The 27,040-nt window shown below is 35.0% G+C and overlaps 1 protein-coding gene across 1 annotated transcript in view; it reads right to left on the reverse strand.

Annotated features, from left to right (window-relative positions):
* Positions 1–5,027: 5,027 nt before the first annotated feature.
* The window catches only part of LOC103802328 (coiled-coil domain-containing protein 102B-like), a gene marked incomplete at its 3' end in the record, with an annotated part of 49,884 nt that continues 27,871 nt past the window's right edge, over positions 5,028–27,040 (reverse strand). Inside the window, exon 5 of the mRNA XM_009074787.1 lies at positions 5,028–5,228. Coding sequence (XP_009073035.1) covers positions 5,028–5,228 — 201 coding nt within the window. The remainder of the gene's footprint in view (positions 5,229–27,040) is intronic.

The following is a 27,040-nucleotide window of genomic DNA, read 5'->3' on the forward strand; positions in this document are numbered from 1 at the left end:
AAAAGATAAAATAATTTAATATATGAATAAAATTATAAACTTCTCATATATGAAAAGGTGCCAAAACTGTAACTGAGATTTTGCTTTCATAAAAAAAAATAAATCAGTTTCATATACCATTTAAAATGTGTATTACTAAGATGTTTTCTGATCCAACAACTTCTCATCCACAAGGTTTACATGTAAGTAGTGATAATCCATTAATACACAGCAGACACTAGAAACAGAGAGGTCTGATATATATAAAAATCTTTAGAGAACAGAACCTTATGATGCTGCAAGTTAAAAACTGGGGTATTTGTGGTTCTCTTTCTTGAGAATCAAGTATGTATCCATTAATTCTGTGAACTGACAGTTTCTTTTCCCTACTGGTAATACACCCAATACTTCAGTCACTTTGAAAAACTTTGACATACAATTGCTTACCAAGACAGATCACAGTATGTGTACTTTCATAGTCTGTTTGAAGCAGTTGCTTAAACTACTAAAGAAAGAAAATACTACCTTAATGATTAATCTGGAAGCAAGTACAGCAGTTACAACACCTTCCTTAGAGATGTACAGAGAGGATTTTTGGTTTGAAATTTTTGTTGATTTCATTTTTCTAGATTTAATAAAAGAGGAATTATTGAAGTTTGATTTCTTATTAAACTAAAAAACAAGATTTAGGGAGCAGCAATTTAATCTTGCAGTCTTTACTAGTTTCAGGTTTTTTTAGTTAAAGTTAGGAAGAATTTCATTCACAGTGCAACTATTCTCACATCACAAATTTGTATACATGAATATTAGAGTTTACACAGTGGTACTGTGAGAAATTACAAAGACTTTATAACTACAACAGGGTAGCTAGTTTCTGCATAAAAGAAACCCATCATCAAATATCTCATTACTTAATTAGGAGGGAGGAATACCCCTTTTGCTTGTTTTTTCTAAGGAAACAGAGACAGTGGATATTGTCCTATTTTAAAAATATGAAGAAAGCCAATTGCATTGAAGATGCATCATAAAAAGTAAATTTTGCCTATGAATTGTGAGGAACACACCCACCTCTGACATTGTGATAGGATGGCCTTGGCTGCAACTCTACACTTGCAGCTCCACTTCTACCAAAACTTTGCCATGTAAACCCAATACGGATATTTTTTTTCAAAATATTTAAGGAAAAAATTGAGTATTTTCTATTTTTGAAAAATCAAACCTAAAATGGTTTCATCTTAAAGTGCATATTTTTCATCATTTCATCTTTAAAATTCATGGATTTTTTTTTCCTAGCAATATGATAACCTTATCATATTACATTGGAAATTAAACATAGAAGTAAAATTTAGTCTATACATCCACAAGCCTCACACTTCAGCATTCTGCACAAGTCCACTACAAAGCATATTCAATTATTTTATTACCAGATATTTATCATAATCATTAGAGAGAATGCAAAAGAACAGCTATTATTCCTCAAAATTAATTTAGAATTTTGTTTCAAGGTCATATTCACAGTTGAAATAGAAAATGTTTTTCCATAAACAGCATTGATACTATAGCAAAGTGGTTTTTTTCCTTCATTTTATCCCTTCCTAGATGTTACCTCCATTTAATATTTGTTGCCATGCTATTTGTCATATAATACAGCAATTAATTTTACTGTATTTTCCATTCCAAGAAGTGCAATCAATAAAACTGCACAGTAACAATGTTTAATCTCAATTGTTTCATCAATTCTGCTAATCTTGTACAACAGAAGTTAACCTTTCAAAAACTCCATATGGAAACATTTTAAACCAACATACTGCCAGCTAAGAATAATATTAAGGGCTCACATTTTTTGCAAGATTTAATTAGTATAAAATTTTATGTTCATAACTTCAATCTGCATGGTTTACCACTATAAGTGGCAAGAGATTGCACAAATTCTGTATTCTGTGGAGGTATATATATATTAAAGAGCAATATAATTGTCAACGTGAAATTATTTAGACAAGGATGCAAAGATTTAATTTCTGTATTTTGATGCCATGATTTGAATCTTACCAAAACTGTTATTAAACAAACAAAAAAAAAGTGTTGCCATTATTTGCTTATACCTTCTAAAAGTATGAATCAGCCATATATCAATTAATAACACTGCATATTTTTCTGAACAACAACAATGGATCTCCCAAATAATCTCATAAATAGAGGTTTTGGAAAAGCTAGGACATTAGGTAACTGTGGTGTGCTCTGGAATTCATTCCATAACACCTTACCTATATCTTTTGTGTCTACTTGCTAAATAAAGACCTAATCATACAGATTAAAGTGCACAAAGACAGCTGTAGTTTCAATCTTTGCTAACCTAAACATCTAACCATCAGCCATATTGCATGAAGTATCCTTATGTACCCTTCTAACCCCACATATAATGTGTTATTTTATTTGAACTCAAGCTACCATCCCAGAAATAAAATTTTCCTGAATCAGGAATAAAAGCTATTCTTTTCAGGTTATTTATAGTATTAGAGAAAATCAGATAGAAACAGTCTCAGAATTTAGAAATTTCAACAGTGCCATTAGTATGTGTCTGCATAGGAATAGACAGGTTATAAATTTTGTTATGGTGGAATCCTTGAAAAAGAAACTCTCTCCTTCCTTAACTCCTGTTTTTCATTTAATGGCAGCAGCAAGGTTAAAAGAAACACTAATTGACTCTACAAACTACTGTCTTCACATATGGCTGGCCAGGTCTCCAGTACCAGAACTGATTTGGTGATGAACCCATTTCTAGAGTAATTTTCCTCATAAGGCTGTTTCTATCTTACTTTTTCTGAATGTGAAGAGTTCATTTGGTCATTAAAGGTTCATCACGGTCCTTTTCTCTAATACTGTTAACCTTTAGTTTTGCTCATGTTATCAATGGGTGTTTAGTGTCACAGATGACTGTGTATGGTGGTATCATTTGCTCTCCCTGCAACCAGAGGCCAGGAGCCCTGGACACAGGGAACAAGTATGCTTAGGATACTATGGAAGGCCCTGGCAAAGAGTCCTAGTTGGAAACGCTGCTAAAGACTACAAGAGTGGTCAGTCTTAGTGATGGTGCATCATGGAGCATCATTCCCAGCCCAAAACGGGGAAACAAAGCAGATGCCTCAATTCACAGCTCCAGCAGGCAAATGCTCCCATCAAGGTCTTGTTATCTCCCTCAGAGGCTGGGGCAGGTGGAGACAGTATCCTTGCCTGTAGATGGGATCAAGAAGTTCTGTCATCAAGTTGAAAGAAGAGGCCAACAGAAACCTTGCAAAATTGAGTAGTGATGAAGTCCTGCACCTGGGAAAGAAGAGTCCCTTGGAACAACAGAGGGGTGATGTCTTTTTCAAAGTAGCTGTTTCTTAGAGACTGGTTAGGTGCAGTCTGCTGGTGGGGTGTGATTGCAGTCGTATTATATATTTATTTATTTATTTATCTTACTTCCATTTCCACCCCTCCCCAGTAATTAATCTGTCTTTTTCTCAGTCCACAAGTTTTTTCTCAATTTTGCCCTTTCAATTTTGTCCTCCACCCCACTTTTGGGGAATGAATTTAGGTTGGGTGGGAGCCAAATGGGGTAAACCCATCACAAACATGCTGCCCAGAGAGGCTGTGCAGTCCTTGAGGTTTTTGACACCTCACTGGACAAAACCTTGAGCAACGTGATCTGATTTCAGATCTCACCTTGCTTTGAGCAGGAAGTAGGACTGAAGATTTCCTGAGATCCATTCCAGACTGATTTGTTCTGTGATTTCATGTTTTGCGGTTCTTATAAACCAAATCCAGAGGTGAGATACTAACAAACAGAGCTGACGCTAACAGTCGATCACAAACGTCAAATAGACAACGCAAGTAATGTGGTTTTTTTAAAATAAACAAATAAACACACAAGTACCGACATATAAGTAAAAGATATTTGAAATACAGTAACATGCCTTTGCAGATGAGCATCTTTCTGGCCATATCACCAACCTCAAATTACTGTCATTACAAAGCAATCAAGAAAATACTGATGTGATATCATGTGATACGTATCACGTTATGATAAAAATAATACTAGTAAAGGAATGTACAAACCTGGTATTTGTTATGTAAGATATTTTAGAAAAGTAGGTTATATGCATGACTTAAATCTGCTCTTCCTTAACCATCACAGAACCATAGAAAAATCATATAATTACATTTAAAAGCAGACATCAAGTACAGAAACTCTCTTGGTTTTTCCCATGAGAAATTATTTATTGTAGGCAAAACCTATATCTAGTTACTCCAAATACCATTTTTCAACAGTAAATGCACATAAATTAGATCAAATTATTTATTATTTAGGCTAATTAAAAAATTTTACTGTTTCTCGCTGCCCAAGTTGTAGCACCAGGTATGTATATTTACTGCAGGTTGGTGAGTTTTTGGGGTTTTTTTGTTTTCTCTTACACAGCTATCAGAATCTCAATGAAAGTGAGAGTCTTCCGGATTACTACTTAGCTATTGGCATAGAAAAAAGCATAAAATAAAGGAAATGTGCTCAGCTAAGAGTCTCTGAATAATTTATCACCATTTTTAGCAGTATGATAAAGTTAAAAAGTGAACAGATCTTTAGAGGAATAAAAAATAAGAAATAAGACTCTTCCTTCAGTTCTCTCCTCCCCTTAAGAAGAGATTCAATGTTCATCAAGACAGAGAAATGATTTGTCTCACAGCGTTTTTCTCTTTGACCTTCATCACAACTCTGCAGTTACCATAGCTTACTCAGTCTCTTCTGTTCCTCCCAGTCTTCACTTTTGCTTCCTAGTCTTGTTAGGCATGTCATTTCTCCCTGCTCCTTTCAAAAATGAAAAGATTTTTTTTTTCTGTTTCTGTACCCTATAGAAATTCTGCCACTGAGTTCCAATTGTCCAGGTCTGTGATGCAAAAAGGGCTGTTCTGTCTAGTATAACCCTCATTTTAGGGACATATTTTGACATTATCAAGTAGTAATTTTGGGCGGGGAACGCTCTCCAAGTAATCAAACTAAGTAATACACATACCTTATTTTTAACCAACACCTTACTTTGTGCATTTTGATGATCACAACTCAGTTTTAGTTGGCGTTGCTTTATTTTACATCTCTGAATTTCTTTTACCTGCAACTTCAGTTTTCTGTTCTCTTCTTCCAAATTTTGCTCTTCCGCTTCAGGTTGCTCTCTCTTTCCCCATTCAGAGGTATTCTCACACTGCATTCTTTCCAGCTGGGAAGGGTGAGGTTAGGAGGAAGAATAACCAAAAGAGAAAAAAAGAAAGAGGCATATTATGATTAAAAACCCTATTTGCTAGGTGAGGCTAATGGCCTCAACTCAGAGCAAGGCTGGTAACTTAGAAATTCCTCCAAGGTATAAGTTTTCTGTGTTTCATAAACTAAAGTACTTGAATTTGAAAAGAAATAGCCAAGATAGTCAATTGTACCTTTATAAAAGTAAAGCATAGATAATTTTTAATACAGTAACCAAATCACATTCTTTTCTTGCTATTTATGAAAAACAGTATTAAGAAATAAAATGTTTAGATAACATTGAGATTGATTTTGGCTTGACGATGTCAAAGTTAATTTTTTACTCTCCAAAAGATGAAAAACCAGCATGCTTTTCCTTTGCTTACATTTTAGAAGGATTGTACTGAATATTCATGAAACTGAAGAAGTTCTAAAGTATGTTTTCAGTACTGCATACTGCTATCCTCATGATCAGAGAAAAGATTTTTCAGTTTTCACACTAATCTGTTTCTTGCAGTTACAATTAATAGTCTTAATAGAAATATTATTGTTTATGGAAAATGGTGTAACCTTAATTTAGGATAACTTTATGAATTCATTTATCAAACCCATATAAAGTCATATAAAGCAATTATCTGACAACTGATTTATTCTTCAGAGACAACTACATAGAGATTCTGTCAAGGCTGCATTAAATGTTCCTCAGATTTTAAAAAGAAAAATGTTAAAATGAATTTATTTTTATAGCACAAAACAGGAATTTATCAGTTACTTAATTATTGTTAACTGATTATTAAGAGACTAAAAGAGATTAAGACATTAAAAACTGAAAATAAAAGGGTATAGTTTTTTCAAGTGAGATGAAATATAGAAATGCTAATACATAGAAGTCAGAATTTTCAGAACTTTTTACAATTTTCAGTTCTGTGAGAACTGAAATTTATTGTTTGATAAAAGCAGAGAATGACACCATTGTGAGGCACTTCTTCATTGAAGAAAGAGCATATCTGTGCCAACAAGGTTTAGGGCAAACCATAGAGGTGCACTTTTTCAGATACTTGCTACTTTTAATTTAAAATCAATTTCTGACAAATAATGAAAACCTACTGAATGTTAGGCAAAGAGAATGAGCCATTATGGCATCAGACAAACAGTTTTCAGACCTTATGAATAATCACAATGTGATTATCTAGCTAAATCAAATTGCAAACTTGTCTGTTTCCATCATATTTCTGAGTAAATAAAAACAACTAGAAACTCTAAGAAGTTAAAGAGGTTCATTCAGACTTTCAGAGGAAAGTAAAAATTCTTTTTGAGTTTCTCTAGTAAGAATAAAAATCATATTAAATGGAAAAATAACAAATTATTGCTTAATAGCAATGATAATATTTTCCCAAATATTTCTCCAGATAGTATTGTATACATGATAGACTAGAATCTTCCTCAAAAGACTGAGTAAAGTAGGGAGAAAGAAAAAAACACAACAGAAAAAAACAAAAGAAATGACAGAAGACAAGGAGCCACTTTTTTTCCCACAAATTTCATCTTCTCATGATAAGGAAAAGACAAACAGCAATGCTGATGTTTCAAGCAGTTTCCATGTATAAAAAAACCCAACAAGACAACACATGTTGTTCCTCCACATCACAACAGTATTCCTAAAACCTTGGCCAGTCATACCATCATGATAGATTGTTGGATGATAGCATTTGGAGAGAACTCAGAAATGGTTCTTAAAACTAAAATGGCCTTTGATCTAAGATTAGACAAACTAGCAAGTAAGAAAGAAAGGAAAATACTGCTTTCATATTCTGTATCCTGTTGGCAGAACTGCGGGTAACTAATTTTAACTCCTTTAACAATTAACAATATTCAGCAGTTCTCTTTACATTATGGACTTGTTCTTGTATGAAAAGACTTAATACAGCTACAAAACTATGAGTTTTGGTGAGTAGTCCACCTGATTAAAGTACAACAGACAGAAAGGTCTATACATGTTATATTTGTGCTATCTCACAGTCTTTATAGGTTACTTACCAAGCTAAATTCCTTAGAATGTGATAAATATACTCAAATTAACAGGGAATCAGGGAAGGATAATCTTGTACCCTTGATTTCAGGTTTGGTTTTTCTTTTGGCCTGGATGAGCTACAAGATGCTAACTGCAATGCACAAGAAAATATTTGCTGCTCACATGTTCCTAATGAGGTCTTTAAACTCTATCCACTGAATTTCTGTACAAGAGCAGGAAATGCAGGGATCATATACCTCTATTTAGCACCAAATATTATTTCTTCCCCCCCTAAATTATGCAAATTTATACTTGTTCAAATACTGCCTACTGGACTGTAATCACAAACCCTATATTTTTTCCTAAATAAATATGCAAGCATAATGTCTTAGAAATATCAATGAATGTTCTGGAACATGAGAAACCCTGTGTTCTTGCAAAGCATCCATCAAAATACACCGTTGAATTTGTAAGCCTGAAAGTTCACCTTTTCACAGTGTTGACACTAATCAATACAAATTCATTTTTGGCAGACTTCAGATAGAGAGAAATCACAAAACCACCCAAGGTTCAATTTCAGTCAGGCAATTAAGCAGAAGATGACTACCAAACCAATATCTGATGTCAAAGATAAATTTACTTACCTCTGTGTCTGTAAAATTTCAATTCATTGCTCCCAACATGCCTACAATAATGACAAATTCACATATTTAATTGTCCTGATTTCAGCCGGGATAGAGTTCATTTTCTTTCTAGTAGCTGGTACAGTGCTGCATTTTGAATTTAGTATGAGAATAATGTTGATAACATACTGATGTTTTTGTTGTTCCTGAGCAGTGCTTACACTCAGTCAAGGTCTTTTCAGCTTCTCATACTGCTCTGCCAGCAAGGAGGTTGGGGCTGCACAGGATGCTAGGAGGGTACAAGTGACCCAAACCAGCCAAAGAGATATTCCATACTATGTGATATCATGCCGGAAAAAAAAAAAGTGGGTTGTTGGCTATGAGGGGCTGATCACTGCTCGAAATCTGGCTGTTCATCAGTTAGCAGGTGGTGAGAAACAGCATTGTGCACGCCTCTTTTTGTATATGCCTTTATAATAATTATTTTTTTCTCTTCTATTTATGTCCTACTAAACTGTCTTTATCGCAATCCATGGGTTTTACCTCATCCCAGTGGAGGGGAGTGAGTGAATGGCTGTGTAGTGTTTAGCTGCCTGCCTATGTATACAGCATACACATAAGAACTCCAGAATAAAGTCAGAAAAAAATACTACTATGTACAAAATCATGAAGAGACAATTTTCTTATAATTGATTTTGGTATAAATCTTTGTCTAGCAAAGTACTAGAATTCATATTTTCTGGACTACTAATTTTCAGAGTCTTAGTAATCAGGGTTGGCTTGTTGTTCATTAGATTTCTTCCAAAATATAACTTAGGCTTAGTCCAAATAACACTTTTCATGTAATGCCCTTTCTTACATGAGGTATTTACTTTCTTATTCCTCTTTGGTATGGAATATGCAAAAAAAAAAAAAGCAATGTGCCAGGCCCCAACTTTGAGATTTCAAGTCACAACACCAAATTCACAAAGTCAATGTGTAATTTTGTCATTCCTAGCTAAAAATATTGGCCTACTCCTGACTAGACAGAATTTGTCTTCCAAACCTATGCAATGCATTCCCAATATCACTGACACTCCAAAACCTCTATCAGGGCCCTTCCAGCTCCAGGATTTCAGTTGACACTCAAGGCCAGTTAGCTGATGCAAGCTGGAAGAAGACCTTGCAGAGGGAAGTCTCCCTTTGTATAAGGACAACTCTTAATATGAATATTCCAGATCCCATCCCTGCTGGAGCTATTTATTTACATATTTGCATTCAAAAGAGACAGAAGAGGTTCATATGAATGCAATATAGCCTGCAGAAAACAGTTTTGATACTCATACTGTTTTATGAGGAACACAGGTGTTCCAGAACTGACTAGTCTCATCTTTCTATATGACCATTTCAACATATTTTATCCTGAATCATATAAAGTTAACTATGTCTGAAACTATATCTTTTAACTCATTTAGTGGAAAACTGAAATATTGTTATTAAGATTACTGAAAATTGCTTTGCTAATTAATCATCCTAAAGTAAAGAATTATGCACACATTTATTTTAATTAGACCTAAAGAATATTATTTTACATATGCTTTTTCTGAATTTTTCTATTTTATAGATAAATAGATAATCATATAATTACATCTTTAAACAGTTCTGGCATGTAGAATAAAGTGCATATGTAAATATACATGTTGATATTTGCAGAACAAAAATTCAAACAAAGGGCAAATATTTGCTGCTTACATTTTTACCAGAGACATACACGAATGCAATTTTACTTATCAGTTGTTGCCCAGTAAATTTTTCAAAACAGTTTAAGGAGCTCTTTAAGCTGTACATGTGCTACATGTATCAGGTGTGGGAAATATTTGTTATTCAAGTTCAGCTACTTGTTCCATGAATTAGTTTCGCACTCTTCATCAAGAACTAAAACATCTTAATAGCTTAAGTATTTTTCATGACAGAAGTAACTGTGTTCACTACAAAGACGTCAGAAAACCTGTGAAAGTTTTATTACAGTATTATAACAGCTTTTAGTTGTGCATTTGAACTCATAAAAGAAGTTGTTAATTATACACATTTATATTTCTGAAAGTGAGTTAAAATTACAACATTCTATTCTCTTGCTGTTCATTTTCAAGGATGAAATACAGATATTCAGAGCAGTAATGTCCCATAAGTGTTGCATTACTATTTTTCTAATTGAAATTTTTCTAACTTCTAAGAGCTATATTCTTATGTAAGAGATGAAGCTACATTCATATAAAACACATAAACCTAAGCACGTTGGAAATTTGCTTCTCTGTCATTCACACCATTCTTCCAAAATGAGTAGTGAGATTAAAGCAAAGCCAAATGTCAGGTCTGGAAATAAATTAGAATAACAAGCAAAATTAGGTATTTTGTGTTCTATTTAATGCAATTTTCTGCAAGAAAATCTTGTGGTGGTATGGCCTTTCAGAACCCACCCAACACCATTCAGCCCTCTTTGAGATGTTCTAAGAAGAGTCTTCATATAATGGGTGCTTTAGCTTTCAAAAAACATTAAGTGTAATGACTAAAGGCAATGCTAGGTGTGAATGTATCATTCTCAATAAAAAGAAAAAGCAATAGAAACATGATTTGGAATGTTGCTTGTTTTGCAATTGAAAATATTTCTGTGTTCCTGTGTTACTTTAAATGGAACCTGGGATTTTAAAAAAATTTTACTCACCCTTCATTAAATGAAAAAACACCCAACCATTCTTTAAATGAATGCATTGCTGCCTTAAATTCAACTATCTCCTTTCACTTTTCACAGAAAAACATTTCACAGGAACAGCAATATTTATTTTTCATTTTGAAATTTATTACTCTAACTTCAGTTTTATAATGCAAATTGATTGAATAGCAGCGAGATCTATCTCACATCTTCAGTGAGAAGAATTTCAGGGTTTTTTTTTCCTCATAAAATATATATATATTGTCATATTTGTGTAGAACTCCAGATTCTGATTTATAAAGGAAGTGAAAGCTTAAGAAATAACATGTGAAAAAAACATCTTTAATTTTCCCCTTCAAATGAGACTATTTTCTCTCCATGAAATATCTCCACAGACACGCACTGAATTTTACTTTTTAAATAGAAAGACCAGAATAATGGTGGAAGCATAGAGTGAGGTCAAATTACTGTCAATGAAGTGGATAATTGCAAAGGTGAATGGTGGAAATTAAGTACAGTGTACTGACCTTTTGAAACTGGATAATTACATCTCAGTGCTAACCTACACTATTTTATGGCTAACATGAAAGACAGAACCCTGAAAAAAAACAGACACAGAAAAAGGAACTCCACTTTTTTACAGTTCATTAGCGGGAAAGTCTTAATGCTCTAGTTTAGTTTAAGGCAACATAACAGTGGTTGAGGCTCAAAATGTTTTTTTGAAACAATAGTTTTCTCCTTCCCCTTAGTCAAGAGAAGATAGAGTGGGATGGAGGACAAAACAGAAAAATTTCCACATACCATTCAGAAGCAAGGGAGATTAAGACAGCAGCAATTTTTTTTGTTTTTTTTTGGTTTGGTTTATTTGTTTGCTTTAACACAATGATTTGTTAGCTTCCTATGAAACTTGGGAAAAGGTAGGAAAGTGTATTTAGAGACTTACAATCTTCAGCTTTCTAGAAGAAGCATTTAAAATACCGTTGGAAAGAACAAAAGCATTATGGCTAAAAAACATAGTTTTGATCTGATCTGGCTGACAATGACATCAGAAAAAAATAAAAGCCAATTCAAACAGAAATTCTCTCTGCACAAATTTTTCCTTTACAAACCTGCCATTTTTTACCAAAATCATTTTCTGAGAAAGATTCTGCAAACATCTTAAATAAAAGTTATCCATACAAGATACTTCACACTACATGCAAAGACCTTACCACAGCTGAACTGACTGAAAACAGAAGAATTTTATTTATTTACTTACTTACAATCTGAACCTTACACAACCACACAAAACGTTAATTTCTAATGCTATTTGTACTTACACTAGTAATCTATGGGCAAGCCAATTATGGCCTACAGACTTGTGACCCAGAAAGGCAAGAATTCCTGTTTAAATTAATGACAAGAAACCTCGGCAGTCTCACTCAAGTGCAGTTGTAAAACATCTGCTTCAGCTTGCACAGATGAAAAATGGAAATTTAAAATCAATATGCTTTTTTATGCTTTAAATAACTATGCCATGCTTTTTTCATGTTTTAAAGCAAGATAAATGAATACACATTTTCAGGACTCTTGATATCCTTACTGTATTGTGCATGAAGAAAATTTCCATTCATCTATGCTACAAATTATTCTATGAATTTTAAGCAAATTATATCTTGAACTGATAGTTTAACAAGCCACAGATTGATTATGAATTAGGGATCATGTCACCCTCCTAATAAAGAAAACCTACTAAAATAACTATAAAACTTCATAATGAAATTAATGAATTTGATTCTTACAGATGTTTTCCCCACAGTTACTCAGAAAACTCAGCACAAGAAGCAAATGTTCCTTTTCTGTAACTCAGACATGAATAGTGCCTCAAAAAAATGTCATATCCAATGGCCTTTTCAAAGCCAGAGACAAGAACTCAACAGTTGTGAAGTTTTACCAACCATCTTCCAAGTTATTGCACAGTGACAAGAAATGCAAGGACAGAGAATCTGCCATGTCACAGTGATAGTTTTGTTTATTTATGAGATGTCATCAACTTCTAAAGTACTGAATGCGCTACAGCTTCTAGAAGGAATGGCAGATCTGCAATTTCCTTAAATATGGCACCTAGGCAGCTTGGATCAAATGACTTTAAAAACAGGCTCTGCCTGAGGAGTCTAACATCAAGCAAAGATATCACACTCCTTCATTGGGTATGTTGTGGAACATCATTACAATTCATATATTATACTGGGTCTGGAGATCTTTTATCAATGGTCTAAAAGGAATGGTATCAAATGCTTAAAGATACTCTCTCAGCACAATTGGGAGAAAAAACCCCAAATATGCTGGGGGATCAGGCAAAACCCCATACAGGCATAAGCATCTTCAAAGATATATACGCGAAGAAGAGAACAGTTAGATTGAGGAATCTGATTCTCTGAAATCACTTTCAGTTTTAGTTCAGCAGTGTCTACAGAACTTGGAGATGACAATGGTTCCATTTCCTTGCATACCTCCCTTTGAGAAAGGTGTAAGAGTAAGACAGACTTCACAGAAGCAAAACACGTGTGCAAATGGATAGGAAACAATTCCAAGAATCTTCATTACTTGCAAAGTAATATTTCTTTTGTTGGTGTGGGGAAGGCTGTTTTGTTGTAGGGTTTTGCTTGTTTGTTTGTTGTTTTGCTTTGTTTTCAATTATTTTTTTTTTAATTTATTTTGAGATTTCTAAGAAGTCTGTAATAACGTGATGAAAACTGCAAAAGTTCCTAAGGTCTGAAAGGAAACCCATAAGCTTTCCTGCTTCCAAGACCACCACTGCTGTGCCCAGGTATGATGCTTGCAAGCAAGCAAAATTATTAGTTAGTATATGTGACACTGGGCAGTTTTGCAATGATTATTCACAATATCTCTGACTGTTTCTATAATTCTTTTCCTTTTTCATCAAAAAGGTGTGATTAAAGACTACCAGAATCCAGAGAACTCCTTCCACAGGAAAGGGAAAATAAATGTTGGCTACATTCTTATTTGACAAGCACTTCAATATTCAATATAGGAAAAAAAAAAATTACTCTGCTTTTTCTCTCATTGTGAACAAGTCTGCCAAGAATACCATTTAGTCCATCATATACTATACTGAAAGCATGATAAATGTTATTGTGCCTGACAATATTTAAAACATCAAGCCCTGCAACAAGCTGAACTTTTTAATGAATGCTTATATTCGTAAGAATGCTGAGCACCAGCATGTTTAGTAGTCAAATATTTCTTCTGGTGCTACTCAAATGCTTGTCTGCTGCAAGCTGATATCATTGCACTATGTTGACATTATAAGGAAAGCTGCTGATTAACCAGCACTTATTTACCTCTCCCCCATCTGCACACAGAGAAAACTCTTTTGTGTCTATGATTAATTTACCAGAAGTGATTTATGCAGGAATATAATTTGTCCATAGATACATAAAAAACTTTAAGCCTGAAACTTTACAACAATCTCAAATAATATATGAAGAGAGGCATAAATAAGTTCAAAATAGGAAAACACTGGAAAGTGGGGAAAATTACCTTTGATCTCACAGATCTTTCTTTCCATGTAGATTTTGGTACTGCTTTTATCAGTTTCTTGAGCTCAGTTTCATACAGACTCTATATTACATTAAAATAAACACTTCCTGTTCAGGAGAATCTTTCATGCATTCAAGTAAAACACATTTTCTGTCAGTGACTATCAGACAAAATTACCCATAATGCCTGTCCAAAATTCTGTTTTCACCAATTATCTGAAAATAATTAAAACTTTGGAGGAACTACTTTTAGCTGTCAAAAATGTTGAGATTAGTAAAGAGAATACCAAAATATCACGTGGTCATATTTACTTCAAAATTGTGAAGTGGCTTTGTGCTTTATTCTATTTTAAACAAGAGATATTTACATTTTTTAGTGGAAAAATCAAACAAGATGACTAAACAAATACTGACATTTTCTTGCAGTATGACATAATCACAGAATGGGTAAGGTTGGAAGGGACCACAGTGGGTAATCTGGTCCAATCTCCCTGCTCAAGCAGAGTATGTTAGGCTTCTTCATTGTAATCACAATTTCTAACAAGATTGAGACAACAGGAATGTCCAAACTGTCAGTGTCTATGAAGTTGTACAGTGCTGCTAATTTATTTCACCTTGTCATGTGTGAATAACAAGCTAATGCAGAAATTATCTAGAAAACCAGTTAGAACTAGAAAGGACTATTAGAATGAAGATATAAAAATACATGCTATAAATAAAATGTCTGATAGTCATAAGATGTAAAGACAATTCTGTCAAGTAGACATTCTTGTAGGCTTGCAGAAAAGCACAAATGTTTAAATGAATGCTTGAATAATAAAGATATGTAAGAGCATGATTATTTTTTCTGATATATCTGGTGTTATTTTACCTGGTTTTGCCCACACAATGTCTGTTTTCATATTTACATACTTACATGATCCCTCTTAGAGCCCTACTATCTCAGATCCCCCTTGATTTAGTATAACACTAAGTAAATAAAAAAATCTGTATCCCTATTGGCCCCCAAAATAGATTTTACTGTTGATGGAGAAGAACAGTAAATCCATGAGGTAAGCTATGACCTAGTTGCAAATTAGAGTTAGGATTTAAAACTGAAGGGAATTAGCTGCTTTCCATCTGAAACCTACTTCCACCAAATGAAATTAAATAGAAAACATCTTCTCTAGTTACATCTGCAGGAGAAAAATTCTGCACTTGTACTGTATTCAGATTGAAAACAGTCTACAATAACAACACTTGCCAGCGCACAAAATTGGGTGGTAATCAGATTGACTGAAAGGTTCTCCTATCAGAAACTGAAAATACATTTTACATAGGCTGTTAAATGATTATAAATACAATTTTGCGCTGTTAAATAATTACAATTGATGATTGAGAGACATACTACAAGTATATTTCATTTTGCAGCTAAACCCAATGTGCCTTAACAAAACTAGATCCATTGAAAAGCATCTACAATCTCTTCAAGATGCAGTAGCCCCATAATGCTGTGGTCCTCAATTCTATAGCCCTAATTATAAGAAAGGTAGTATCCTGAAATGCATTACTCCTTTTTAGCAACTAGTATGTATTTAGCAATAGTATTTCTTTTCTAATAGCTGGCACTCAGTATAGCAATAAACTGCATGTGATACAATGTGGTATCAACAGAAGCTGTTTATAAAATGCAAGAATTATACACTTTTTCTGACATAAGTAAGTTTTATGAAGTGCTGCTGTCAATTCATTAGCATATGTAATAAGAAGCTACAGACTAACAAAGAGTTTGTACAAAGCTCCTGCATACTTAACCATAAACGGATATGAAAATCAGCTTTCCAGAAGACCAAATGGTATGAGAAGGAAATATAAATCATAAATTAATTTTTAAAAAACCTCAACCAAACAAAAAGACCACCAAACAACATAGGTTTCCATTCTTTTCGTTTGTGTGTTTGCTTACTTTTTTTATATCTATATCTATATCTACATCTATACACATACATATAAGCAATCTGACATAAGACATTATTGAAATACTCACATTCACACTCTGTGGAAAAAAATCACACATCTTGTGTCATTTATTTTAGTGAGTTTATCCAAGGGGAAAGGGATGATGACGTGTTCTGATAGCTACATAAAATTAAGGAATTTTTCCAGACAAGAATTCAAAGAATGAAGTCTTCTCGCGTAAGAAAACAGTTCTATTGAGATATATGCTAAATGCTAAACCATTTGTAGGCTGTCTTGGAAACTGATGAGCTTTCACCCATGGTTTAAAGAGAACAAATACAAAAATGCTTTATTCATTTTTATAGTCAGACAATATATCAAACATGTCCACATGTCCTGTTCAACCAAGTTATAATGCACATGAAAAATGGACCATGTTTTTTATTATCTTTCAGAACAGAACTCAACAATCTGTAGTTCAAGATGCAAACCTCATACATTACCAGTCCACATAAATACTTGTAATTTTTGTTATGAGTAAAGTGCGTTTCAGCTGAAAGAACCATAGAAAAAGCTGATTCCTTGGTCACAGGATAACATACAGCTGATTATTATGAGCACTAACATATCTTATATATGCAAATTTTATTAGTGGAAACAATAAAAATAATAAAACCTAAACATTACCATCTTCACCTATCTTACAAAATAAAACAGAACATCAGCCTCATCTCGGTGTTCACTCTTCATGCAGATTTGTCTCATATTTGCTAATAAATGTATCAATATTTTACTACTATTTCTGGTTGGGGAGCTCTCATATTGTCAAAAAGGTAGCAGGCCATATATTTGCATACCTTGAAATTAAATATTTGGGTAAGAACTATTCCTGAATTTTGTCACCATTATTGATATTGATTGAATTTTTCAGTAGACTAGATGCAATATTCATTGCAAGTACATTCTCCAGGTAGAAGCTGAAAGTGCTTTTCTAGACTTTCTGGGCATTTTCTCAGATCATTGAGGGAATTATGGGAACCATCTGAGGTACTTGTGGATAACTGCTGCTGCCATGTAAGGAATCATTGACATTACTGTCCCTTCACTACCAGAATCTTGTATCCAGACAGAGCTTCAGAAGGAGGATACAGCTCTGCAAGTGTCAGAATGAAGACCTTGAGCCTCTCACTGGGCACATGGTCTTGTAGCCTGCAGGATTTATGTAGTTGTCAAGAGGCTCTGCTTCCTTGTGATAAACATGTGGGAAGGGGCCACCAGACCCCACAGCATCATAGAGAATGAAACAGGTGGACTAGATCCTGAGACCTTGCAGCTTCAAGAGCCTAAACCATCAACTTTCAGGGAAGGGCAGGAAGAACCTGTGTCTATGAAGCTGGAAAGTGGAAACTCCCGTGATGATGAAGACCGGAAACTGGTGACTTTTTGCACTAGGTTTATGTCACATCTGATAACTTGCACTTTCACAGCAGGTTCACTGCCATTGCAGTTGATGAGAAGCCTTTCTGGTGAGTGAGCCTGAGCCACTCAGGATCACTAAAAGGAAGCAGTGAATAATAGCAAGAGGATACTCCCTGCTGTGGGGAATGGAGGCATCCATCTGCTGCTGTGAATTGTCAGGGGGAGGCTTGCTGTTTGCTGCACCTTAGATAGAATGAATGCCCCCACAATAAAAATGAAAACCTAGATTTCTAAATTAGAAAACTATATGAAATCTATAATCTGTTTCTCCTACATTGTGACACATTTGCCATACTAATTTACTTTCTTTTCACACTGGTTTAATAACATCTCACAGTTACAAGTATACTATCTATTAAGATACTGGGAAACATCCTGAAATTTTCCTTGCTTCCTCCACAAGATGTACATGTGAACTGAGAGCTATCTAATTAATGAAAAAAGGGCCCTCACAATACAGATCTCTTGGCTGTCCTAAATTTCCTTGGACCCCTCAATTCTAGCCCCTCTCCAACAGCATGTCTAAGCTTTCTCTTTTGCTCAACCCTAACCCAAACTTCTGTCTCAGGCTGAAGCAAAGAACCTCACCTCCAGAACTTCTGCCAGCATTGCTCACAACCTCATCAGCTCTGTGTTTCATTGCATGACTTTGCCATATTTTAAAAATGATGCTCATGGTATTTTATACCAACATGTTGTACCAACAACTACATCAAAGGTCATGTACCCAGCTGCACCAAAAAATGCTTCTCTAGCTTGCTTCAGTAATTTGACTCTGCAAATTTACAACATGGCTTAAGAAAGTCCCTTTTTGCTACGGTTTTTCAGTCTACCCCATATCAGCTTTCTATTTGGGGTCCATTCTAGCCTACTTCTTCATACTAACCACTTCTAAAGGTTTCTCACCTCCTTGAAATTGCTCTTAGGTCAAATACTTTTCATTCCTCCTTGTACAAATGTGAAGTGAGTGACTCTCAGAGCAATTCCTGACTGCAGAAACCAAAGTTGAAGCATTGGTTCCAACAAAATTCAGTGACTTCAATATTAGTCATCCTTTAAGTAGCCTTTGACCTGAAGTCTATTTTTTTAATGACAGTACCACTCAGATATAAGTGCTTTCTGTGTTTCTTGCAATTAGAAACAGAGATTTAATCTAATTTGAATGCACTGGGCACCTTTTTGCAACAGCCCCTTTACTGCAAGCTCTTCAAATTATCAATTTTTCTGTCATGTTTAGCAAAATATCGGTGCCTACATAAGCATGACCTTACATAAAAATGGCATGTACAATATGCCCATTTGCTATATTCCTAAATGCAAGTGATATTTGAGATGGGATTAATAAGACTTAATTCTCAAACAGCATTTCCTTTTTGCCTAAAGCCGAACACAGTAATTAGAGTTCCAATCAAGAGTACTCTAAATGAACATTATACAGTGGTTGAGGGGAGTTCAAAGTGTTTTCTAATCTCAGTCAAGGAAAGAATTCGCATTTCGACTAATCCCTTGGAGAATCCTGCTTGAAATTTATGAGACACATGTCAACCAAAACTCAAAACTTGACAAGCCATCACTCATCTGGAGAGCGAGAATTCCAATGTGCTAACAAATGCCTAGTTGCTTTTGCTACTATACAGAGAGGTTGAATTTCTAATCCAGGGAATAAACAAGTAAAAATTCCCATATTAACTAACAATCAACCGATTAAGGAAATGTAGCTCCAATCAGTTTCTTTAAAAAAAAAAAAAAAACAAACAAAAAAACCCCATAAAAAATCACACCTTAATATTTATGTTTCACGACCAATTGAGGGAAAAATAAAGCTCTTGACATTCTCACAAAAGGGTTTGGTTTGTTTGCTTTACAAAGAATAGCATGCTTTTCTTGAAGTTGATTGGATTATGACAGAACACAGCAGGGGTGATGGTGGTAATAGATTAAACAAACTGTATTAAAAAACCTAAGTAAATGGCAAAGATTGTTTTAGGCATAGGGATTATAGCAATTATTTCTCCTAATTAAATTTGAAATCTCAAAGGGCAGCTGGTTTGGAGCATTCTTAAACAAAAAGATCTGAAGCAAAGCATGAACTTTCATCCCTTAATTTACCTCAGTGACATTTTAGCTTTATGGGGAAAAAAAAAAAGATTGCTCGCTACGTGCTTAAAAGTTCAATCAAAGACATTTTGGCTTATATTTCAAAAGACGGTATAACAAGCTCTGCTGAGAACTGTTTAGGGTTTCTTAAATGACACTTGAAACTCGTTATTAAACTCTGCTTAATTCCCTTGTTGTCCAAGTATTGTTGCAAGACTGAAGTTGCCCAGTTTAAGAGTTTTCATGATCTGAAGTTAATTTACTTCTGTTATTAGTGCTCTGTGAGGAATTAAAGAATATCTTGCCTGTCTCAAACACTGTTAAGGCTACAAAAGTAGTTCACCCTAAGATAAGACATGCTAGCCACCATGGTGGCAGCTTGAGATAAGCACAAGAGGTGAATTTGCTCTAATTCCAGGCCTGGCAAAGGCAATTATCTGGTTAGCACATCCTGATTAACGTATCTGGACAAAAATTCCAGCTGTAGCAAACTGTATACACATATTTCCAGTCAAACAAAGATCACGCTGAGATATCAGACAGGTGATATCTGCAGCCACTGAATCCCCACCCCAAGGAAGCATGCAAATGACAGCATGCCCATCCTCTTTCATATGTAAATTAGGAACATGCCTCCTTGGATACTTGACATTTGTTCTGTATAAAGGTAGTCCCCTCAGATGAACAACCTGGGATCCCCCCCACCAGAAAAATGATTTGGGCCCTCCACCATCGAGAAGCCCAGGGTGAAGAAGGACCAATGGGATGGTGTTGAATCCATGGGTGGTGACTAACTCTCCCCCTCTCTCATTCTTTCACATACTCTCTCTTTATCTTTCTTATTTCTTTCTACCTCTCTACCTCATATTTATTGCTAAATAAACCCCATATTATTAATGTATTATTGACTTTGGCATATAGTCTCATTTGCACCTTAATTTGGGCAGAGGCAACTCTCACTAAGCAGATCATAACATGCTTTTATCAGGGGGAAGGGACTGTGTGTGTGTCTTTTTGGGTTTTCTTGCTTACCCAAACCTAATACAACAAGCTTCTTCTCAAAATAAGGAACATAGACTGTCCCCTTAGAAAGGTGAGACTGACAAGCGCAAATATTTTTTAATATCAAGATAAAGAATGGATTTGTCAGTTTGTATGCCTATGAGTAGAAATACATATACAAGTGTATTGGAATCAAAACTAAGCTTCTGTTCTGTGGAAAGTAATGACTGATTAAATTATTATTCTTAATTCTCAAAGCAATGATAATTTATCTATCATTTACCAAAGATAACTTAAAAATTTGGTATTTTTACAGGTAAACAGCATACAAATTTAATTGTAGCCTAGAATATAACAACCTAGCTTCCTTTACTTCAAGTAGTTACCTATTGCTGTGTGTTTAGTAACACTATTAGTAACTAGTTCAGGGACTAGAATAAGCCATAAGCTGTAAGCACTGTAAAAGGAAGATGATAGCTGTTACTCAAAAAATACAGGGATTTGTCACAAGAAGATCAATGTAAGACATGCAGAAAATCAGCTGGGGAAAATAAAAAAGTAAATAGATCAATGGGTAATCTCTCTTTTTTGTTTTATTGTTGAAGTTTTATTTGCCATATAGAAGGTATATAACTTTCTTGTTTCCAACCAATTTGTAAGCCACCTTCTGTCCTCACTTTAGATTGCTCAATTGGGACAAATGTATAGATAAATATGGAACTGTAAGGAAACAGAAAAATCAGTAGACGCCAACATGACTGGAAGCACTCAAAACAAGTTCAAATTGTCATCAGACTCAAGTTTTTCCCAGACAGCATTGGTATTATGTGCTGCAGATCAGAACACTGTTCAACCAAACTGGAGAGAAATTAATAAATTAATAATATTAAAGATACAACAAGAATGATAATCGACAATCTGGAAAATAAAACACTAGCTAAAATTATCTCAGTTTACACTATGTGTTTTTTTTATGCAACTGCTAATGACTTGTGCCAACAGTGCATGAAACCCGACAGGAACAGTCAAAGCCCTCTACATTTAACTTAGGAACTACACAAGTTCACTTATCTTACAGATGAAGACTGTTGACTTTTCAGATTAATAGTCAAGCGGTGCTGGGTTTGGTGTAACTGTAGGTCTCTAGAAATAAATACATATCAGACTACTAGAATACTAAATAGTATGAAACCACACTAGAATTTGTAATCGTTACTTTCCTGAAGGCAAAGCAATCCATAGCAATATATTTAATAAAAATTTGCAAGTCTGGTTGGACATTATATGAAATGTTCATGAAAATCAAGATGGCATCAAGGTTCCTTGATGAATACCAGGTTATTATATCAGTGTTACTTCAAGTGCAGGTAAATTGCACTGTACACCAGATTACAAAAGTTGCCATCTGCTGGTGCAGTGATCTTTCTCCTTAAACATTAACAGACTGTGCTAAAAAGGATGGATTAAACCAGTATTTAAGCTTCTTTTCTCTTCTGAACTGAGAGTTCAACAGGATTCAAAAAATGCAGGAGAAGACTTTGTTCAAAGAAATTTTAAAGCATTGTGTTGCTTAGACTTCAGGTAAATATAGTATAGAACATTGTATCCATGTAGGTCTCCTTTCAGAGTAAGAACCTGAAATATGCAGCTTTAGTCACTTGATCTAGACAAGCAATTATGTAAGATAATTTCTATAGCATGATGGTCTGGTGGCAAGTGCCTGTAGCAATAGTTATACTCTTTTCAGGACAGTTTATATGGCTCCCATTCTGTCTTATTTGAGCCATACTCACAATAACACATTATCTTGGTATTTTCAAGTTACAAATGTCCTGGAAGAATCTTCTGGAACAATTCTTAATCACCTGTTACTACCCAGTTTAAATTAGGAACAAATCCAAAGTTCATTGACATCAGCAGATTTCTCATTGACTTCAGGATATTACTCATGCTGTTACTCAAAGAAACATTCAGTACTTCACTGATGTAAGCAAGTAAAATTTTGTGACTGTAAACAAGGAAGGTTTTTTGACTATATCCAAACAAAACATTCATTATTTTCTCCTAAGATTTAATCTTTTGTTTGAAAGTAATCTGAAAATGTAATGCTTCAGTGAAATAGCACCTACTACAGTGCCAGATGGTTCTCACTAGGCAATAAGACCAAAGAGAAAATTCCTATTATACATTAAACAAAAAAAAAAAAAAAAAGAGAAAGCAGGGGAAAAAAAGAAAAGAAGAGTGGGTGAAAGCATGTCAGCTTATTTCCTTTTCCTTCCTCCCATGAAAAAATACTATTTCTTTGTTACAAAAGTAATACAGCTGTCTGGTATGTGTGGTATCTGAGTCAAAAAGAAAATTTCATTTCAGCAGCCACAATGAAACAATAAATCTGACCTTTTATTTCATACACTTAAGTTAGGAAGCAAAAGTACCTAACCATCCTGCAAGTTGTATAAATATAACTGTATTCCAGACAGCAGGTATGAAGCTACATTAATTCTAACACTAAATGTTTAGGCACCTTCTTTTTGACAAGATATTTTAAAACCAAGAAACTTCATCCAATATCTCATGTGTCTTCCCTTCAAAGGCATGCAAAAAATTACTTAATCCATTTACCATATAGTAAACCTGAAACTCTAGATTACTACTCAGCAATGCATTTTGAAAGTTTTCAAGGCTTGCACAGACTTGTGTCTCAACATAATCAGTGAATCCTACCAGTCTTGCTGAGTCCGCAATGTTCATATGTAAAAAAGGTGCTAGATCTTGGATCAGTAGAGAACCACTTGTGCATTTCTCATTAACATTATGACAAGAGCTTGACAGGTTATAGGGCTAGTTCCCGTGGGAAGGAGAAAAAAAAAGAAAATAAGAAAATTGAAGAGATATGAATTTGATGTGGTTTTCTCTTCACAAAATAAAGACTTTTTTTTAGTGTGGAGACCAAATGTTTGTCATGTCTAAAAAAGCATTTTATTTTCAAAAGCAATGAAAGAGAATGACCTAAGGCTATTTTCCCAATCAAACCTCCCTCAAATTAGATTGTTAACTTTTAAGTGACATATTGCTATCCTTATTCAGACAAGGATAGAAAGAAAGCAACTACATTGCTAAGCATAAAATGCTTGTATCTTTCATTCAGTGTCTTCAGTGTCAGACATTAAACTCAATTTTGTACATTCTACCTGTCGTTACATTTCAGTGGTTTGTTACTTTAAAAAAAAAAAATTACTTATTTTAGCCCAAGTTGATTTTATGTGAGTGAATATCAAGTAAGCACACCAGCAGAAGTATTTACTTAAAAACTATGTGCCTGTCTGGAACATTGGAATGGAAAGGCTTTAGGCACTTCGGGAAAGACAGGCTGGGGAGACAGGGAGGAGGAGTAGCCCTCTATGTTAATATGCAACTGGAGATAGTGGAGCTCAGCCTGGGGATGGATGAGGAAACAGCTGAGAGTCTGTGAGTCAAGATTAAGGGTAGGGTTGGGATAGGGGATGTTATAGTGAGGGTCTGCTACGGACCACCTGATCAGGAGGAGGGTGTGGATGAAGGCCTCTACAGACAGATGAGAATAGCCTCAAGCTCGCAAGCCCTGGTCCTCATCACCCTGATCCCTTTAGCAATATGGCAGTGCGTAGGCAATCCCGGAGGTTCGCAAATGTGTCACCGATAACTTCCTTACACAAATGATAGAGGAATCAACAAGAAGACCTGGACCTCGTGCTCACCAACAAGGAGGAGCTGGTGAGGAACATGGTGCTCCAAGGCAACCTTGGCTGTAGGGAACACGAGATAGTTGAGTTCGAGATCCTCAGGGCGCACAGCAAGCTCACTGCCCTGGACTTCAAAAGAGCAGACTTCAAGGACATTCATGGCAAAGTCTCTTGGGATGAAGTCCTGGAAGGCTGAGGGTCCCAATACTGCTGGATCATCTATTCCAAGCTCAGGACCAATGCATTCAGATATGGTGGAAATTGGGTAAAAATGCCAGAAGGCCTCCATGGATGAATAAGGAAGTGCTGAGGAAAACTCAGGGGAAAACAAAGAGGGTGGAAGGCAGAAAAAATGGACTGGGAGAAATACAGAGAAGTTTTAAGAGGAGCTAGAGACATAGTCAGGGAAGCTAAGGCACAGTTGGAATTGAGGCTAGCCAGGGACATTAAGGATAACAAAATGGGCTTCTACAGCAACCTAGTTTAGGGGGGAGGTGCCCCTGCTCATGGCATGGGGGAGATGGGACTAAATGATCTGTAGCATCCATTCCAACCCCTAAAATTCTATGATTCTATGATTCAATGCTGATATAATACTGACAAATTCAAGATATTTAAACATATTTGATAGAGCTTATTTGGGGGTGTTTTTTAAAATTATACACTGCAAAGAATTAATTTCTGATACAAAACCATATGGTGAACTGTCCACACTAATACATTTTTAAGAAGTAATTTTATCATAATTTTGGAATTTTCAATCTGACCTGTGAAACTCTTTTTTTGGTTGTTGTTGCTAAAGATGCAATCATAGAATCACAGATTGGCCTGGTTTGAAAGGGACCTTAAAGATCATCTAGATCCAAACCCCTTGCTGTGGGCAGGGACACCTTTGCCAACCTACCTAGGATGAAGACTGATTTGTGTACATAAACACACAAACACATATCTACACCCACATATCTATAAGTGTGCATGTGTGCATATTCCTCCCTCATCTTCAGAACATTTTCTCACCAGGTTATACTTCCTGCCAGTGGCAGAATAACAGGCTAAAAACCTCTACAAATAATGCCATTTTGGCACAGTATTCCTTTCACAGAAAATCAGTATGCTCAGACATGTTTTAGCATGCACACATATGTTTCTTTTAAACATACTCCCTCACAGAACTAAGTTTTCATCTTTCAGTTGTAACAGAATGCCCTTAAATTTAAAAAAAAAATTATAAATCCTGGTCTTGGTTGGTATTTTCATTGCCAAACATGTAATGAAGACAGAGAAAATATTGGCAAGTACAATTCAATACAGTTTAAATATCTCATTAGATGCCAGGATGGGGAAAAAAAAGTCAATGAAACAGTAGACTTTTCCTGCACTTTCCAAATTAGATTTGTAGAAAAATAAACATTAAATGAAACCTTGACATTATGCAGCATGACAAATTATACTTTATGCTGGGCAGTAAAAACATTCGTGTTAAGAACATAATTTCTAGAGATAAGACTAAATATGAACTGGGACCCAACTTATGAAAGCAGTGGAAAGAAGAGCTAAGGTTTTATATGAATTGTTGCTTAAGCAATAATACAGAATTCTTTTCTTACTTTCTAAATACCTCTGAGTTATTGTAATTTAGATGGGTAAAAATGTGTATATTGAGAGTAATTTTTAAAGTACTTCTATCATACCACGAGTCAGATGTGTGGTATCATTATCACATTTCACCCAGTCTGAAAATTGCACCAACCTCTCAAATAAATGAAGGACTGAGACCAGTAAGGAATACTCCAGTCTCTGGATCTAATCTAATAATAATGAGATTTTATCACATGAAAATTAACTACACTGAGTTTCCACTCTATAAAGGCATTTGAGTTCTCGAATAATTCAGATGTTGTTTTCAGAAAATTGCCCAATGATATTTTAAAACTCAGCCTTGAGGATTCTGACAGCAAACTTTGTAAAAACTCCCTTAGCATACTAAAACAAACTACTGGCTATTCTGCAGTATATAAACCCACCACAAATCTAATTTGGGGGACATCATTTTATTCCCATGATAACCATACAATGTACACAATACTTCTGTGCATCTTAGGTGAGAATTATGCAGAACAACTCACAGTGGCCAGTATAGCCATTCAGGCAACTGATTTATGTCTGATAATTATTATGTTTTCGACAGGATTCGGGGTCAATCGGAAGGTATTTTTTGAGTCAGGAAAAGAGTATAGGATAGAAAAGATGATCTTACTATGTGCATCCAAATTTCCTGTGAGATTATCAGAGTATCACAATTTCTATTTTGTGTATATACTAAGTGAATGACAAAAGCAATTACAGGTAAGCAGCTCTGTAGCATCTTTACACTATAAGGTAATTTCAGAATAAAGATTTCTGGAGGGGTTGGAAATCATGCAGAATCACTAACAGGAACTAGCTGCTAACAACCTGAGTCTCCCTAAAGGACATTCCATTTTGAAGAGCGTTTAAATGTTCATAGTGATAGTAGAAGGCTTGATTTATCCAGAAGCCTCACTCTCATCAGTGGAGGTTTCTTCATCTGGGAGACAACAGGTAGGGAGCCATTACCAACCTCTTAAAGAAAGTAATGCACCTAAGTAGCAATACATGGATTGCCACAATATACGGTGTAAAACATATGTATACTGAGAGAGAAAATAGA

This window comes from Acanthisitta chloris, unplaced genomic scaffold, assembly GCF_000695815.1.
Source record: "Acanthisitta chloris isolate BGI_N310 unplaced genomic scaffold, ASM69581v1 scaffold8245, whole genome shotgun sequence".
Classification (NCBI taxonomy): domain Eukaryota; kingdom Metazoa; phylum Chordata; class Aves; order Passeriformes; family Acanthisittidae; genus Acanthisitta; species Acanthisitta chloris.